Source organism: Bufo gargarizans, chromosome 6 (assembly GCF_014858855.1).
Source record: "Bufo gargarizans isolate SCDJY-AF-19 chromosome 6, ASM1485885v1, whole genome shotgun sequence".
Classification (NCBI taxonomy): Eukaryota; Metazoa; Chordata; class Amphibia; order Anura; family Bufonidae; genus Bufo; species Bufo gargarizans.
This window is the reverse complement of record NC_058085.1, coordinates 375764567-375781422: the sequence shown is the minus strand read 5'-3', so window position 1 is coordinate 375781422 and position 16856 is coordinate 375764567. Positions and strand designations below refer to the sequence as shown.

Genomic DNA, 16856 nt, shown 5'->3' with positions numbered 1-16856 from the left:
TGACCAGCTCTTACAGTACAGACCTCCGCAGTGTGAGCCGCTCTTACAGTACAGACCTCCGCAGTGTGACCGCTCTTACAGTACAGACCTCCGCAGTGTGACCGCATCTTACAGTACAGACTCTCCGCAGTGTGACCCGCTCTTACAGTACAGACCTCCGCAGTGTGAGCGCTCTTACAGTACAGACCTCCGCAGTGTGACCGCTCTTACAGTACAGACCTCCGCAGTGTGACGCTTACCCGCCGCAGTGTGACCGCTCTTACAGTACAGACCTCCGCAGTGTGACCGCTCTTACAGGTACAGACCTCCGCAGTGTGAGCCCGCTCTTACAGTACAGACCTCCGCAGTGTGACCGCTCTTACAGTACAGACCTCCGCAGTGTGACCGCTCTTACAGTAGCAGACCTCCTGCAGTGTGACCGCTCTTACAGTACAGACCTCCGCATGTGTGAGCGCTCTTACAGTACAGACCTCCGCAGTGTGACCGCTCTTACAGTAGCAGACCTCCGCAGTGTGACCGCTCTTACAGTACAGACCTCCGCAGTGTGACCGCTCTTACAGTACAGACCTCCGCAGTGTGACCGCTCTTACAGACAGACCTCCGCAGTGTGACCGCTCTTACAGTACAGACCTCCGCATTGTGACCGCTCTTACAAGTACAGACCTCCGCAGTGGGACCGCTCTTACAGTACAGACCTCCGCAGTGTGACCGCTCTTACGGTACAGACCTCCGCAGTGTGACCGCTCTTACAGTAACTCCGCAGTGTGACGCTCTTACATACGCCTCCGCAGTGTGACCGCTCTTACAGTACAGACCTCCGCAGTGTGACCGCTCTTACAGTACAGACCTCCGCAGTGTGACCGCTCTTACAGTACAGACCTCCGCAGTGTGAGCGCTCTTACAGTACAGACCTCCGCAGTGTGACCGCTCTTACAGTACAGACCTCCGCAGTGTGACCGCTCTTACAGTACAGACCTCCGCAGTGTGACCGCTCTTACAGTACAGACCTCCGCAGTGTGAGCGCTCTTACAGTACAGACCTCCTCAGTGTGACCGCTCTTACAGTACAGACCTCCGCAGTGTGACCGCTCTTACAGTACAGACCTCCGCAGTGTGACCGCTCTTACAGTACAGACCTCCGCAGTGTGACCGCTCTTACAGTACAGACCTCCGCAGTGTGAGCGCTCTTACAGTACGAGACCTCCGCAGTGTGACCGCTCTTACAGTAGAGACCTCCGCAGTGTGACCGCTCTTACAGTACAGACCTCCGCAGTGTGACCGCTCTTACAGTACAGACCTCCGCAGTGTGACCGCTCTTACAGTACAGACCTCCGCAGTGTGACCGCTCTTACAGTACAGACCTCCGCAGTGTGACCGCTCTTACAGTACAGACCTCTGCAGTGTGACCGCTCTTACAGTACAGACCTCCGCAGTGTGACCGCTCTTACAGTACAGACCTCCGCAGTGTGACCGCTCTTACAGTACAGACCTCCGCAGTGTGACCGCTCTTACAGTACAGACCTCCGCAGTGTGACCGCTCTTACAGTAGCAGACCTCCGCAGTGTGACCGCTCTTACAGTACAGACCTCCGCAGTGTGACCGCTCTACAGTACAGACCTCCGCAGTGTGACCGCTCTTACAGTACAGACCTCCGCAGTGTGACCGCTCTTACAGTACAGACCTCCGCAGTGTGACCGCTCTTACAGTACAGACCTCCGCAGTGTGACCAGCTCTTACAGTACAGACCTCCGCAGTGTGAGCGCTCTTACAGTACAGACCTCCGCAGTGTGACCGCTCTTACAGTACAGACCTCCGCAGTGTGAGCGCTCTTACAGTACAGACCTCCGCAGTGTGACCGCTCTTACAGTGCAGACCTCCTGCAGGTGTGAGCCGCTCTTACAGTACAGACCTCCGCAGTGTGACCGCTCTTACAGTACAGACCTCCGCAGTGTGACCGCTCTTACAGTACAGACCTCCGCAGTGTGACCGCTCTTACAGTACAGACCTCCGCAGTGTGACCGCTCTTACAGTACAGACCTCCGCAGTGTGACCGCTCTTACAGTACAGACCTCCGCAGTGTGACCGCTCTTACAGTACAGACCTCCGCAGTGTGACCGCTCTTACAGTACAGACCTCCGCAGTGTGACCGCTCTTACAGTACAGACCTCCGCAGTGTGACCGCTCTTAGCAGTACAGACCTCCGCAGTGTGACCGCTCTTACAGTACAGACCTCCGCAGTGTGACCGCTCTTACAGTACAGACCTCCGCAGTGTGACCGCTCTTACAGTACAGACCTCCGCAGTGTGACCGCTCTTACAGTACAGACCTCCGCAGTGTGAGCGCTCTTACAGTACAGACCTCCGCAGTGTGACCGCTCTTACAGTACAGACCTCCGCAGTGTGACCGCTCTTACAGTACAGACCTCCGCAGTGTGACCGCTCTTACAGTACAGACCTCCGCAGTGTGACCGCTCTTTACAGTACAGACCTCCGCAGTGTGAAGCGCTCTTACAGTACAGACCTCCGCAGTGTGACCGCTCTTACAGTACAGACCTCCGCAGTGTGACCGCTCTTACAGTACAGACCTCCGCAGTGTGACCGCTCTTACAGTACAGACCTCCGCAGTGTGGACCGCTCTTACAGTACAGAGCCCTCCGCAGTGTGACCGCTCTTACAGTACAGACCTCCGCAGTGTGACCGCTCTTACAGTACAGACCTCCGCAGTGTGACCGCTCTTACAGGACAGACCTCCGCAGTGTGACCGCTCTTACAGTACAGACCTCCGCAGTGTGACCGCTCTTACAGTACAGACCTCCGCAGTGTGACCGCTCTTACAGTACAGACCTCCGCAGTGTGACCGCTCTTACAGTACAGACCTCCGCAGTGTGAGCGCTCTTACAGTACAGACCTCCGCAGTGTGAGCGCTCTTACAGTACAGACCTCCGCAGTGTGACCGCTCTTACAGTACAGACCTCCGCAGTGTGAGCGCTCTTACAGTACAGACCTCCGCAGTGTGACCGCTCTTACAGTACAGACCTCCGCAGTGTGACCGCTCTTACAGTACAGTACCTCCGCAGTGTGACCGCTCTTACAGTACAGACCTCCGCAGTGTGACGCTCTTACAGTACAGACCTCCGCAGTGTGACCGCTCTTACAGTACAGACCTCCGCAGTGTGACCGCTCTTACAGTACAGACCTCCGCAGTGTGACCGCTCTTACAGTACAGACCTCCGCAGTGTGACCGCTCTTACAGTACAGACCTCCGCAGTGTGACCGCTCTTACAGTACAGACCTCCGCAGTGTGACCGCTCTTACAGTACAGAGACCTCCGCAGTGTGACCGCTCTTACAGTACAGACCTCCGCAGTGTGACCGCTCTTACAGTACAGACCTCCGCAGTGTGACCGCTCTTAACGGTACAGACCTCCGCAGTGTGACCGCTCTTACAGTACAGACCTCCGCAGTGTGACCGCTCTTACAGTACAGACCTCCGCAGTGTGACCGCTCTTACAGTACAGACCTCCGCAGTGTGACCGCTCTTACGGTAGCAGACCTCCGCAGTGTGACCGCTCTTACAGTACAGACCTCCGCAGTGTGACCGCTCTTACAGTACAGACCTCCGCAGTGTGACCGCTCTTACAGTACAGACCTCCGCAGTGTGACCGCTCTTACAGTACAGACCTCGGCAGTGTGACCGCTCTTACAGTACAGACCTCCGCAGTGTGACCGCTCTTACAGTACGAGACCTCCCAGTGTGACCGCTCTTACAGTAAGAGACCTCCGCAGTGTGACCGCTCTTACAGTACAGACCTCCGCAGTGGAGCCGCTCTTACAGTACAGCCTCCGCAGTGTGACCTACTCTTACAGTACAGACCTCCGCAGTGTGACCGCTCTTACAGTACAGACCTCGCAGTGTGACCGCTCTTACAGTAGAGACCTCCGCAGTGTGACCGCTCTTACAGTACAGACCTCCGCAGTGTGACCGCTCTTACAGTACAGACCTCCGCAGTGTGACCGCTCTTACAGTACAGACTCCGCAGTGTGACCGCTCTTACAGTACAGGACCCGCAGTGTGACCGCTCTTACAGTACAGACCTCCGCGTGTGAGCGCTCTTACAGTACGACCTCCGCAGTGTGACCGCTCTTACAGTACAGACCTCCGCAGTGTGACCGCTCTTACAGTACAGACCTCCGCAGTGTGACCGCTCTTACAGTACAGACCTCCGCAGTGTGAGCGCTCTTACAGTACAGACCTCCGCAGTGTGACCGCTCTTACAGTACAGACCTCCGCAGTGTGAGCCGCTCTTACAGTACAGACCTCCGCAGTGTGACCGCTCTTACAGTACAGACCTCCGCAGTGTGACCGCTCTTACAGTAGCAGACCTCCGCAGTGTGACCGCTCTTACAGTACAGACCTCCGCAGTGTGAGCCGCTCTTCAGTACAGGACCTCCGCAGTGTGACCGCTCTACAGTACAGACCTCCGCAGTGTGACCGCTCTTACAGTACAGACTCCGCAGTGTGACCGCTCTTACAGTACAGACCTCCGCAGTGTGACCGCTCTTACAGTACAGACCTCCGCAGTGTGACCGCTCTTACAGTACAGACCTCCGCAGTGTGACCGCTCTTACAGGAAGACCTCCGCAGTGTGACCTCTCTTACAGTACAGACCTCCGCAGTGTGACCGCTCTTACAGTACAGACCTCCGCAGTGTGAGCCGCTCTTACAGTACAGACCTCCGCAGTGTGACCGCTCTTACAGTACAGACCTCCGCAGTGTGACCGCTCTTACAGTACAGACCTCCGCAGTGTGAGCGCTCTTACAGTACAGACCTCCGCAGTGTGACCGCTCTACAGTACAGACCTCCGCAGTGTGACCGCTCTTACAGTACAGACCTCCGCAGTGTGACGCTCTTACAGTACAGACCTCCGCAGTGTGACCGCTCTTACAGTACAGACCTCCGCAGTGTGACCGCTCTTACAGTACAGACCTCCGCAGTGTGACGCTCTTACAGTACAGACCTCCGCAGTGTGACCGCTCTTACAGTACAGACCTCCGCAGTGTGACCGCTCTTACAGTACAGACCTCCGCAGTGTGACCGCTCTTACAGTACAGACCTCCGCAGTGTGACCGCTCTTACAGTACAGACCTCCGCAGTGTGACCGCTCTTACAGTACAGACCTCCGCAGTGTGACCGCTCTTACAGTACAGACCTCCGCAGTGTGACCGCTCTTACAGTACAGACCTCCGCAGTGTGACCGCTCTTACAGTACAGACCTCCGCAGTGTGACCGCTCTTACAGTACAGACCTCCGCAGTGTGACCGCTCTTACAGTACAGACCTCCGCAGTGTGACGCTCTTACAGTACAGACCTCCGCAGTGTGACCGCTCTTACAGTACAGGACCTCCGCAGTGTGACCGCTCTTACAGTACAGACCTCCGCAGTAGTGAGCTAGTGCCTACCCCCCATCTTACAGTACAGACCTCCGCAGTGTGAGCGCTCTTACAGTACAGACCTCCGCAGTGTGACCGCTCTTACAGTACAGACCTCCGCAGTGTGAGCGCTCTTACAGTACAGACCTCGCAGTGTGACCGCTCTTACAGTACAGACCTCCGCAGTGTGAGCGCTCTTACAGTAGCAGACCTCCGCAGTGTGACCGCTCTTACAGTACAGACCTCCGCAGTGTGATCGCTCTTACAGTACAGACCTCCGCAGTGTGACGCTCTTACAGTACAGACCTCCGCAGTGTGACCGCTCTTACAGTACAGACCTCCGCAGTGTGACCGCTCTTACAGTACAGACCTCCGCAGTGTGACCGCTCTTACAGTACAGACCTCCGCAGTGTGAGCGCTCTTACAGTACAGACCTCCGCAGTGTGAGCTCTTACAGTACAGACCTCCGCAGTGTGACCGCTCTTACAGTACAGACCTCCGCAGTGTGAGCGCTCTTACAGTACAGACCTCCGCAGTGTGACCGCTCTTACGGTACAGACCTCCGCAGTGTGACCGCTCTTACAGTACAGTACCTCCGCAGTGTGACCGCTCTTACGGTACAGACCTCCGCAGTGTGACGCTCTTACAGTACAGACCTCCGCAGTGTGACCGCTCTTACAGTACAGGCCTCCGCAGTGTGACCGCTCTTACAGTACAGGGAGTAAAGACCTCCGCAGTGTGAGCCGCTCTTACAGGACAGACCTCCGCAGTGTGACCGCTCTTACAGTAAGACCTCCGCAGTGTGACCGCTCTTACAGTACAGACCTCCGCAGTGTGACCGCTCTTACAGTACAGACCTCCGCAGTGTGAGCCGCTCTTACAGTACAGACCTCCGCCAGTGTGACCGTCTTACAGTACAGACCTCCGCAGTGTGACCGCTCTTACAGTACAGACCTCCGCAGTGTGACCGCTCTTAGCGTACAGACCTCCGCAGTGTGACCGCTCTTACAGTACAGACCTCCGACAGTGTGAGCGCTCTGACAGTACGCCTCCAGTGTGAGCGCTCTTACAGTACAGACCTACGCCAGTGTGACCGCTCTTACAGTACAGACCTCCGCAGTGTGAGCTGCTCTTACAGTAGCAGACCTCCGCAGTGTGACCGCTCTTACAGGTACAGGACCTCCCGCCGTGTGACCGCTCTTACAGTACAGACCTCCGCAGTGTGACGCGTCCTTACAGTACAGACCTCCGCAGTGTGACCGCTCTTACAGTACAGACCTCCGCAGTGTGAGCCGCTCTTACAGGACAGGACCCTCCGCAGTGTGACCGCTCTTACAGTACAGACCTCCGCAGTGTGACGCGCTCCTTACAGTACAGACCTCCGCAGTGTGGACCGCTCTTACGGTACAGACCTCCGCAGTGTGAGCGCTCTTACAGTACAGACCTCCGCAGTGTGAGCTGCTCTTACAGTACAGACCTCCGCAAGTTGGTGACCGCTCTTACGTACAGACCTCCGCAGTGTGACCGCTCTTACAGTACAGACCTCCGCAGTGTGAGCGCTCTTACAGTACAGACCTCCGCAGTGTGACCGATCTTACAGTAAGACCTCCGCAGTGTGACCGCTCTTACAGCTACAGACCTCCGCAGTGTGACCGCTCTTACAGTACAGACCTCCGCAGTGTGACCGCTCTTCAGTACAGACCTCCGCAGTGTGACCGCTCTTACAGTACAGACCTCCGCAGTGTGACGCTCTTACAGTACAGGACCTCCGCAGTGTGGACCGCTCTTACAGTACAGACCTCCGCAGTGTGACCGCTCTTACAGTACAGACCTCCGCAGTGTGACCGCTCTTACAGTACAGACCTCCGCAGTGTGACCGCTCTTACAGTACAGACTCCGCAGTGTGACCGCTCTTACAGTACAGACCTTCCGCAGTGTGACCGCTCTTACGGTACAGACCTCCGCAGTTGACTGGACCGCTCTTACAGGTACAGACCTCCGCAGTGTGCCGCTCTTACAGTACAGACCTCCGCAGTGTGAGCCGCTCTACAGTACAGACCTCCGCAGTGTGAGCCGCTCTACAGTAAGACCTCCGCAGGTGACCGCTCTTACAGTACAGACCTCCGCAGTGTGACCGCTCTTACAGTACAGACCTCCGCAGTGTGACTGCTCTTACAGTACAGACCTCCGCAGTGTGACCGCTCTTACAGTACAGACCTCCGCGAGTGTTGACCGCTCTTACAGTACAGACCTCCGCAGTGTGACCGCTCCTTACAGTACAGACCTCCGCAGTGTGAGCGCTCTTACAGTACAGACCTCCGCAGTGTGACCGCTCTTACAGTACAGACCTCCGCAGTGTGAAGCGCTCTTACAGTACAGGACCTCCGCAGTGTGGACCCTGCTCTCTACAGTACAGACCTCCGCAGTGTGACCGCTCTTACAGTACAGACCTCCGCAGTGTGGACCGCTCTTACAGTACAGACCTCCGCAGGGTGAACGCTCTTACAGTACAGACCTCCGCAGTGTGACCGCTCTTACAGTACAGACCTCCGCAGTGTGAGCGCTCTTACAGTACAGACCTCCTGCAGTGTGACCGCTCTTACAGTACAGACCTCCGCAGTGTGACCGCTCTTACAGTACAGACCTCCGCAGTGTGACCGCTCTTACAGTACAGACCTCCGCAGTGTGACCGCTCTTACAGTACAGACCTCCGCAGTGTGACCGCTCTTCAGTACAGACCTCCGCAGTGTGAGCGGCTCTTACAGTACAGACCTCCGCAGTGTGACCGCTCTTAACAGTACGAGACCTCCGCAGTGTGACCGCTCTTACAGTACAGACCTCCGCAGTGTGCCGTCTACGATGGGTTACGACCCCGCAGTGTGACCGCTCTTACAGGTACAGACCTCCGCAGTGGTGGACCGCTCTTACAGTACAGACCTCCGCAGTGTGACCGCTCTTACAGTACAGACCTCCGCAGTGTGACCGCTCTTACAGTACAGACCTCCGCAGTGTGACGCTCTTACAGCAGACCTCCGCAGTGTGACCGCTCTTACAGTACAGACCTCCGCAGTGTGACCGCTCTTACAGTACAGACCTCCGCAGTGTGACCGCTCTTACAGTACAGACCTCCGCAGTGTGACGCTCTTACAGTACAGACCTCCGCAGTGTGACCGCTCTTACAGTACAGACCTCCGCAGTGTGACCGCTCTTACAGTACAGACCTCCGCAGTGTGACCGCTCTTACAGTACAGACCTCCGCAGTGTGACCGCTCTTACAGTACAGACCTCCGCAGTGTGACCGCTCTTACAGTACAGACCTCCGCAGTGTGACCGCTCTTACGTACAGACCTCCGCAGTGTGACCGCTCTTACAGTACAGACCTCCGCAGTGTGACGCTCTTACAGTACAGACCTCCGCAGTGTGACCGCTCTTACCGACCTCCGCAGTGTGACCGCTCTTACAGTACAGACCTCCGCAGTGTGACCGCTCTTACAGTACAGACCTCCGCAGTGTGACCGCTCTTACAGTACAGACCTCCGCAGTGTGACCGCTCTTACAGTACAGACCTCCGCAGTGTGACCGCTCTTACAGTACAGACCTCCGCAGTGTGACCGCTCTTACAGTACAGACCTCCGCAGTGTGACCGCTCTTACAGTACAGACCTCCGCAGTGTGACCGCTCTTACAGTACAGACCTCCGCAGTGTGACCGCTCTTACAGTACAGACCTCCGCAGTGTGACAGCTCTTACAGTACAGACCTCCGCAGTGTGACCTCTCTTACAGTACAGACCTCCGCAGTGTGACCGCTCTTACAGTACAGACCTCCGCAGTGTGACCGCTCTTACAGTACAGACCTCCGCAGTGTGACCGCTCTTACAGTACAGACCTCCGCAGTGTGACCGCTCTTACAGTACAGACCTCCGCAGTGTGACCGCTCTTACAGTACAGACCTCCGCAGTGTGACCGCTCTTACAGTACAGACCTCCGCAGTGTGACCGCTCTTACGGTACAGACCTCCGCAGTGTGACCGCTCTTACGGTACAGACCTCCGCCGCTCTTACGTACAGACCTCCGCAGTGTGACCGCTCTTACAGTACAGACCTCCGCAGTGTGACCGCTCTTACGGTACAGACCTCCGCAGTGTGACCGCTCTTACGGTACAGACCTCCGCAGTGTGACCGCTCTTACAGTACAGACCTCCGCAGTGTGACCGGCTCTTACAGGTACAGACCTCCGCAGTGTGAGCCGCTCTTACGGTACAGACCTCCGCAGTGTGACCGCTCTTATGGTACAGACCTCCGCAGTGTGACCGCTCTTATGGTACAGACCTCCGCAGTGTGACCGCTCTTATGGTACAGACCTCCGCAGTGTGACCGCCTCTACCTACCGTCTCACCTTGTATCTTGTCCTCCTCAGCGGCTCTGGAGATTTTGGCGTGTAACCACTTCCGGTCGTTCCACTACTTTACGTACAGCGTCAGTCACCCGGACGGGTTCATCGCTTTCCCCTGCGAGAGCTACGAGGCCTTCACTGCGGTAAGTTCTTATTTTCTCGTCATCTCCACCGAGACCCGAAACCCTCCTTTTCTGTATTTTTGTATCTGCCTTTGGGAAAGCTGGGTGACAAGCTTATTGGCCTTACAGCACATTGGGTACGTCACCCAGCTTTCCCAGATCCCTGACATCTCCACCCTCTGATGGAAATGAACACATTTTTGGAATTCACTTATTTTCTGCAGGGCTCCTGTTTCCCATGTCCCCCTGGTGGATGCCCCTCCATGGGGTACTACGCAGACTCCTCCCACTACAACGTCTCCACCAATCAGAGCTTCTACCTAAACACTGGAGGTGACATCAACCATTTCTCCAGTAAGTGATTGGGTCAGGGGGTGAAGTATGTATAGAGCTATCCTCTGTTAATCCGGCAGAATTTCTGAACCATCAGTCTGTATAGTATAAACCCCGAGCCGGTGTGCAGCAGTCATCAGTCTGTATAGAATAAACCCAGAGCCGGTGTGCAGCAGTCATCAGTCTGTATAGTATAAACCCAGAGCCGGTGTGCAGCAGCCATCAGTCTGTATAGTATAAACCCAGAGCCGGTGTGCAGCAGTCATCAGTCTGTATAGAATAAACCCAGAGCCGGTGTGCAGCAGTCATCAGTCTGTATAGTATAAACCATGAGCCGGTGTGCAGCAGCCATCAGTCTGTATAGTATAAACCCAGAGCCGGTGTGCAGCAGTCATCAGTCTGTATAGTATAAACCCAGAGCCGGTGTGCAGCAGTCATCAGTCTGTATAGTATAAACCCAGAGCCAGTGTGCAGCAGTCATCAGTCTGTATAGTATAAACCCAGAGCCAGTGTGCAGCAGTCATCAGTCTGTATAGTATAAACCCAGAGCCGGTGTGCAGCAGTCATCAGTTTGTATAGTATAAACCCAGAGCCGGTGTGCAGCAGTCATCAGTTTGTATAGTATAAACCCAGAGCCGGTGTGCAGCAGTCATCAGTCTGTATAGTATAAACCCAGAGCCTGTGTGCAGCAGTCATCAGTCTGTATAGTATAAACCCAGAGCCGGTGTGCAGCAGTCATCAGTCTGTATAGAATAAACCCAGAGCCGGTGTGCAGCAGTCATCAGTTTGTATAGTATAAACCCAGAGCCGGTGTGCAGCAGTCATCAGTCTGTATAGTATAAACCCAGAGCCGGTGTGCAGCGGTCATCAGTCTGTATAGTATAAACCCAGAGCCGGTGTGCAGCAGTCATCAGTCTGTATAGTATAAACCCAGAGCCGGTGTGCAGCGGTCATCAGTATGTGTAGTATAAACCCAGAGCCGGTGTGCAGCAGTCATCAGTCTGTATAGAATAAACCCAGAGTCGGTGTGCAGCAGTCATCAGTTTGTATAGTATAAACCCAGAGCCGGTGTGCAGCAGTCATCAGTCTGTATAGTATAAACCCAGAGCCGGTGTGCAGCAGCCATCAGTCTGTATAGAATAAACCCAGAGCCGCTGTGCAGCAGTCATCAGTCTGTATAGTATAAACCCAGAGCCGGTGTGCAGCAGTCATCAGTCTGTATAGTATAAACCCAGAGCCGGTGTGCAGCAGTCATCAGTCTGTATAGTATAAACCCAGAGCCGGTGTGCAGCAGTCATCAGTTCTGTATAGTAATAAACCCAGAGGCCGGTGTGCAGCAGTCATCAGTTTGTATAGTATAAACCCAGAGCCGGTGTGCAGCAGTCATCAGTCTGTATAGTAAAACCCAAGAGGCCGGTGTGCAGCAGTCATCAGTCTGTATAGTATAAACCCAGGGCCGGTGTGCAGCAGTCATCAGTCTGTATAGTATAAACCCAGAGCCGGTGTGCAGCAGTCATCAGTCTGTGTAGTATAAACCCAGAGCCGGTGTGCAGCAGTCATCAGTCTGTATAGTATAAACCCAGAGCCAGTGTGCAGCAGTCATCACTTTGTATAGTATAAACCCAGAGCCGGTGTGCAGCAGTCATCAGTTTGTATAGTATAAACCCAGAGCCGGTGTGCAGCAGTCATCAGTTGTATAGTATAAACCAGTGCCGGTGTGCAGCAGTCATCAGTCTGTATAGTATAAACCCAGAGCCGGTGTGCAGCAGTCATCAGTCTGTATAGTATAAACCCAGAGCCAGTGTGCAGCAGTCATCAGTTTGTATAGTATAAACCCAGAGCCGGTGTGCAGCAGTCATCAGTCTGTATAGTATAAACCCAGAGCCGGTGTGCAGCAGTCATCAGTCTGTATAGTATAAACCCAGAGCCAGTGTGCAGCAGTCATCAGTCTGTATAGTATAAACCCAGAGCCGGTGTGCAGCAGTCATCAGTCTGTATAGTATAAACCCAGAGCTGCTGTGCAGCAGTCATCAGTCTGTATAGTATAAACCCAGAGCCGGTGTGCAGCAGTCATCAGTCTGTATAGTATAAACCCAGAGCCGGTGTGCAGCAGTCATCAGTCTGTATAGTATAAACCCAGAGCCGGTGTGCAGCAGTCATCAGTCTGTATAGTATAAACCCAGAGCCGGTGTGCAGCAGTCATCAGTCTGTATAGTATAAACCCAGAGCCGGTGTGCAGCAGACATCAGTCTGTATAGTATAAACCAGAGCCGGTTGTGCAGCGGTCATCAGTCTGTATAGTATAAACCCAGAGCCGGTGTGCAGCAGTCATCAGTCTGTATAGTATAAACCCAGAGCCGGTGTGCAGCAGACATCAGTCTGTATAGTATAAACCCAGAGCCGGTGTGCAGCAGTCATCAGTCTGTATAGTATAAACCCAGAGCCGGTGTGCAGCAGCCATCAGTCTGTATAGTATAAACCCAGTGCCGGTGTGCAGCAGTCATCAGTCTGTATAGTATAAACCCAGAGCCGGTGTGCAGCAGCCATCAGTCTGTATAGTATAAACCCAGAGCCGGTGTGCAGCAGTCATCAGTCTGTATAGTATAAACCCAGAGCCGGTGTGCAGCGGTCATCAGTCTGTATAGTATAAACCCAGAGCGGTGTGCAGCAGTCATCAGTCTGTATAGTATAAACCCAGAGCCGGTGTGCAGCAGTCATCAGTCTGTATAGTATAAACCCAGAGCCGGTGTGCAGCAGTCATCAGTTTGTATAGTATAAACCCAGAGCCGGTGTGCAGCAGTCATCAGTCTGTATAGTATAAACCCAGAGCCGGTGTGCAGCGAGTCATCAGTCTGTATAGTACTAAACCCAGAGCCGGTGTGCAGCAGTCATCAGTCTGTATAGTATAAACCCAGAGCCGGTGTGCAGCAGTCATCAGTCTGTATAGTATAAACCCAGAGCCGGTGTGCAGCAGTCATCAGTCTGTATAGTATAAACCCAGAGCCGGTGTGCAAGCAGTCATCAGTCTGTATAGTATAAACCCAGAGCCGGTGTGCAGCAGTCATCAGTCTGTATAGTATAAACCCAGAAGCCGTGTGTGCAGCAGCCATCAGTCTGTATAGTATAAACCCAGAGCCGGTGTGCAGCAGCCATCAGTTCTGTATAGTATAAACCCAGAGCCGGTGTGCAGCAGTCATCAGTCTGTATAGTATAAACCCAGAACCGGTGTGCAGCAGTCATCAGTCTGTATAGTATAAACCCAGAGCCGGTGTGCAGCAGTCATCAGTCTGTATAGTATAAACCCAGAGCCGGTGTGCAGCAGTCATCAGTCTGTATAGTATAAACCCAGAGCCGGTGTGCAGCAGTCATCAGTCTGTATAGTATAAACCCAGAGCCGGTGTGCAGCAGTCATCAGTCTGTATAGTATAAACCCAGAGCCGGTGTGCAGCAGTCATCAGTCTGTATAGTATAAACCCAGAGCCGGTGTGCAGCAGTCATCAGTCTGTATAGTATAAACCCAGAGCCGGTGTGCAGCAGTCATCAGTCTGTATAGTATAAACCCAGAGCCGGTGTGCAGCAGTCATCAGTCTGTATAGTATAAACCCAGAGCCGGTGTGCAGCAGTCATCAGTCTGTATAGTATAAACCCAGAGCCGGTGTGCAGCAGTCATCAGTCTGTATAGTATAAACCCAGAGCCGGTGTGCAGCAGTCATCAGTCTGTATAGTATAAACCCAGAGCCAGTGTGCAGCAGTCATCAGTCTGTATAGTATAAACCCAGAGCCGGTGTGCAGCAGTCATCAGTCTGTATAGTATAAACCCAGAGCCGGTGTGCAGCAGTCATCAGTCTGTAGTAGTATAAACCCAGAGCCGGTGTGCAGCAGTCATCAGTTTGTATAGTATAAACCCAGAGGCCGGTGTGCAGCAGTCATCAGTCTGTATAGTATAAACCCAGAGCCGGTGTGCAGCAGTCATCAGTCTGTATAGTATAAACCCAGAGCCGGTGTGCAGCAGTCATCAGTATGTATAGTATAAACCCAGAGCCGGTGTGCAGCAGTCATCAGTCTGTATAGTATAAACCCAGAGCCGGTGTGCAGCAGTCATCAGTCTGTATAGTATAAACCCAGAGCCGGTGTGCAGCAGTCATCAGTCTGTATAGTATAAACCCAGAGCCGGTGTGCAGCAGTCATCAGTCTGTATAGTATAAACCCAGAGCCGGTGTGCAGCAGTCATCAGTCTGTATAGTATAAACCCAGAGACGGTGTGCAGCAGTCATCAGTCTGTATAGTATAAACCCAGAGACGGTGTGCAGCAGTCATCAGTCTGTATAGTATAAACCCAGAGCCGGTGTGCAGCAGCCATCAGTCTGTATAGTATAAACCCAGAGCCGGTGTGCAGCAGTCATCAGTCTGTATAGTATAAACCCAGAGCCGGTGTGCAGCAGTCATCAGTCTGTATAGTATAAACCCAGAGCCGGTGTGCAGCAGTCATCAGTCTGTATGATATAAACCCAGAGCTGGTGTGCAGCAGTCATCAGTCTGTATAGTATAAACCCAGAGCCGCTGTGCAGCAGTCATCAGTCTGTATAGTATAAACCCAGAGCCGGTGTGCAGCAGTCATCAGTCTGTATAGTATAAACCCAGAGCCGGTGTGCAGCAGTCATCAGTCTGTATAGTATAACCCAGAGCCGGTGTGCAGCAGTCATCAGTCTGTATAGTATAAACCCAGAGCCGGTGTGCAGCAGTCACAGTCTGTACAGTATAAACCCAGAGCTGGTGTGCAGCAGTCATCAGTCTGTATAGTATAAACCCAGAGCTGGTGTGCAGCAGTCATCAGTCTGTATAGTATAAACCCAGAGCCGGTGTGCAGCAGTCATCAGTCTGTATAGTATAAACCCAGAGCCGGTGTGCAGCAGTCATCAGTCTGTATAGTATAAACCCAGAGCCGGTGTGCAGCAGTCATCAGTCTGTATAGTATAGACCCAGAGCCGGTGTGCAGCAGTCATCAGTCTGTATAGTATAAACCCAGAGCCGGTGTGCAGCAGCCATCAGTCTGTATAATATAAACCCAGAGCTGGTGTGCAGCAGTCATCAGTTTGTATAGTATAAACCAGAGCCAGTGTGCAGCGGTCATCAGTCTGTATAGTATAAACCCAGAGCCGGTGTGCAGCAGTCATCAGTCTGTATAGTATAAACCCAGAGCCGGTGTGCAGCAGTCATCAGTCTGTATAGTATAAACCCAGAGCTGGTGTGCAGCAGTCATCAGTCTGTATAGTATAAACCGAGAGCCGGTGTGCAGCAGTCATCAGTCTGTATAGTATAACCCAGAGCCGGTGTGCAGCAGTCATCAGTCTGTATAGTATAAACCCAGAGCCGGTGTGCAGCAGTCATCAGTCTGTATAGTATAAACCCAGAGCCGGTGTGCAGCAGTCATCAGTCTGTATAGTATAAACCCAGAGCCGGTGTGCAGCAGTCATCAGTCTGTATAGTATAAACCCAGAGCCGGTGTGCAGCAGCCATCAGTCTGTATAGTATAAACCCAGAGCCGGTGTGCAGCAGTCATCAGTCTGTATAGTATAAACCCAGAGCCGGTGTGCAGCAGTCATCAGTCTGTATAGTATAAACCCAGAGCCGGTGTGCAGCAGCCATCAGTCTGTATAGTATAAACCCAGAGCCGGTGTGCAGCAGTCATCAGTCTGTATAGTATAAACCTAGAGCCGGTGTGCAGCAGTCATCAGTTTGTATAGTATAAACCCAGAGCCGGTGTGCAGCAGTCAACAGTCTGTATAATATAAACCCAGAGCTGGTGTGCAGCAGTCATCAGTCTGTATAGTATAAACCCAGAGCCGCTGTGCAGCAGTCATCAGTTTGTATAGTATAAACCCAGAGCCGGTGTGCAGCAGTCATCAGTCTGTATAGTATAAACCCAGAGCCGGTGTGCAGCAGCCATCAGTCTGTATAGTATAAACCCAGAGCCGGTGTGCAGCAGTCATCAGTCTGTATAGTATAAACCCAGAGCCGGTGTGCAGCAGTCATCAGTCTGTATAGTATAAACCCAGAGCCGCTGTGCAGCAGTCATCAGTTTGTATAGTATAAACCCAGAGCCGGTGTGCAGCAGTCATCAGTCTGTATAGTATAAACCCAGAGCCGGTGTGCAGCAGTCATCAGTCTGTATAGTATAAACCCAGTGCCGGTGTGCAGCAGCCATCAGTCTGTATAGTATAAACCCAGAGCCGGTGTGCAGCAGTCATCAGTCTGTGTAGTATAAACCCAGGGACGGTGTGCAGCAGCCATCAGTCTGTATAGTATAAACCCAGAGCCGGTGTGCAGCAGTCATCAGTCTGTATAGTATAAACCCAGAGCCGGTGTGCAGCAGTCATCAGTCTGTTTAGTATAAACCCAGGGCCGGTGTGCAGCAGCCATCAGTCTGTATAGTATAAACCCAGAGCCGGTGTGCAGCAGTCATCAGTCTGTATAGTATAAACCCAGAGCCGGTGTGCAGCAGTCATCAGTCTGTATAGTATAAACCCAGAGCCGGTGTGCAGCAGTCATCAGTTTGTATAGTATAAACCCAGAGCCGGTGT

The 16856-nt window shown here is 53.3% G+C and overlaps 1 protein-coding gene across 1 annotated transcript in view; it reads left to right on the top strand.

The window, feature by feature from the left end:
* Window positions 1-16856, top strand: part of LOC122941120 (pancreatic lipase-related protein 2-like) — a 133762-nt gene that overhangs the window by 72349 nt on the left and 44557 nt on the right. Inside the window, exons 8-9 of the mRNA XM_044298143.1 lie at window positions 9845-9963; window positions 10167-10296. Of these exons, the coding sequence (XP_044154078.1) occupies window positions 9845-9963; window positions 10167-10296 (249 nt within the window). The remainder of the gene's footprint in view (window positions 1-9844; window positions 9964-10166; window positions 10297-16856) is intronic.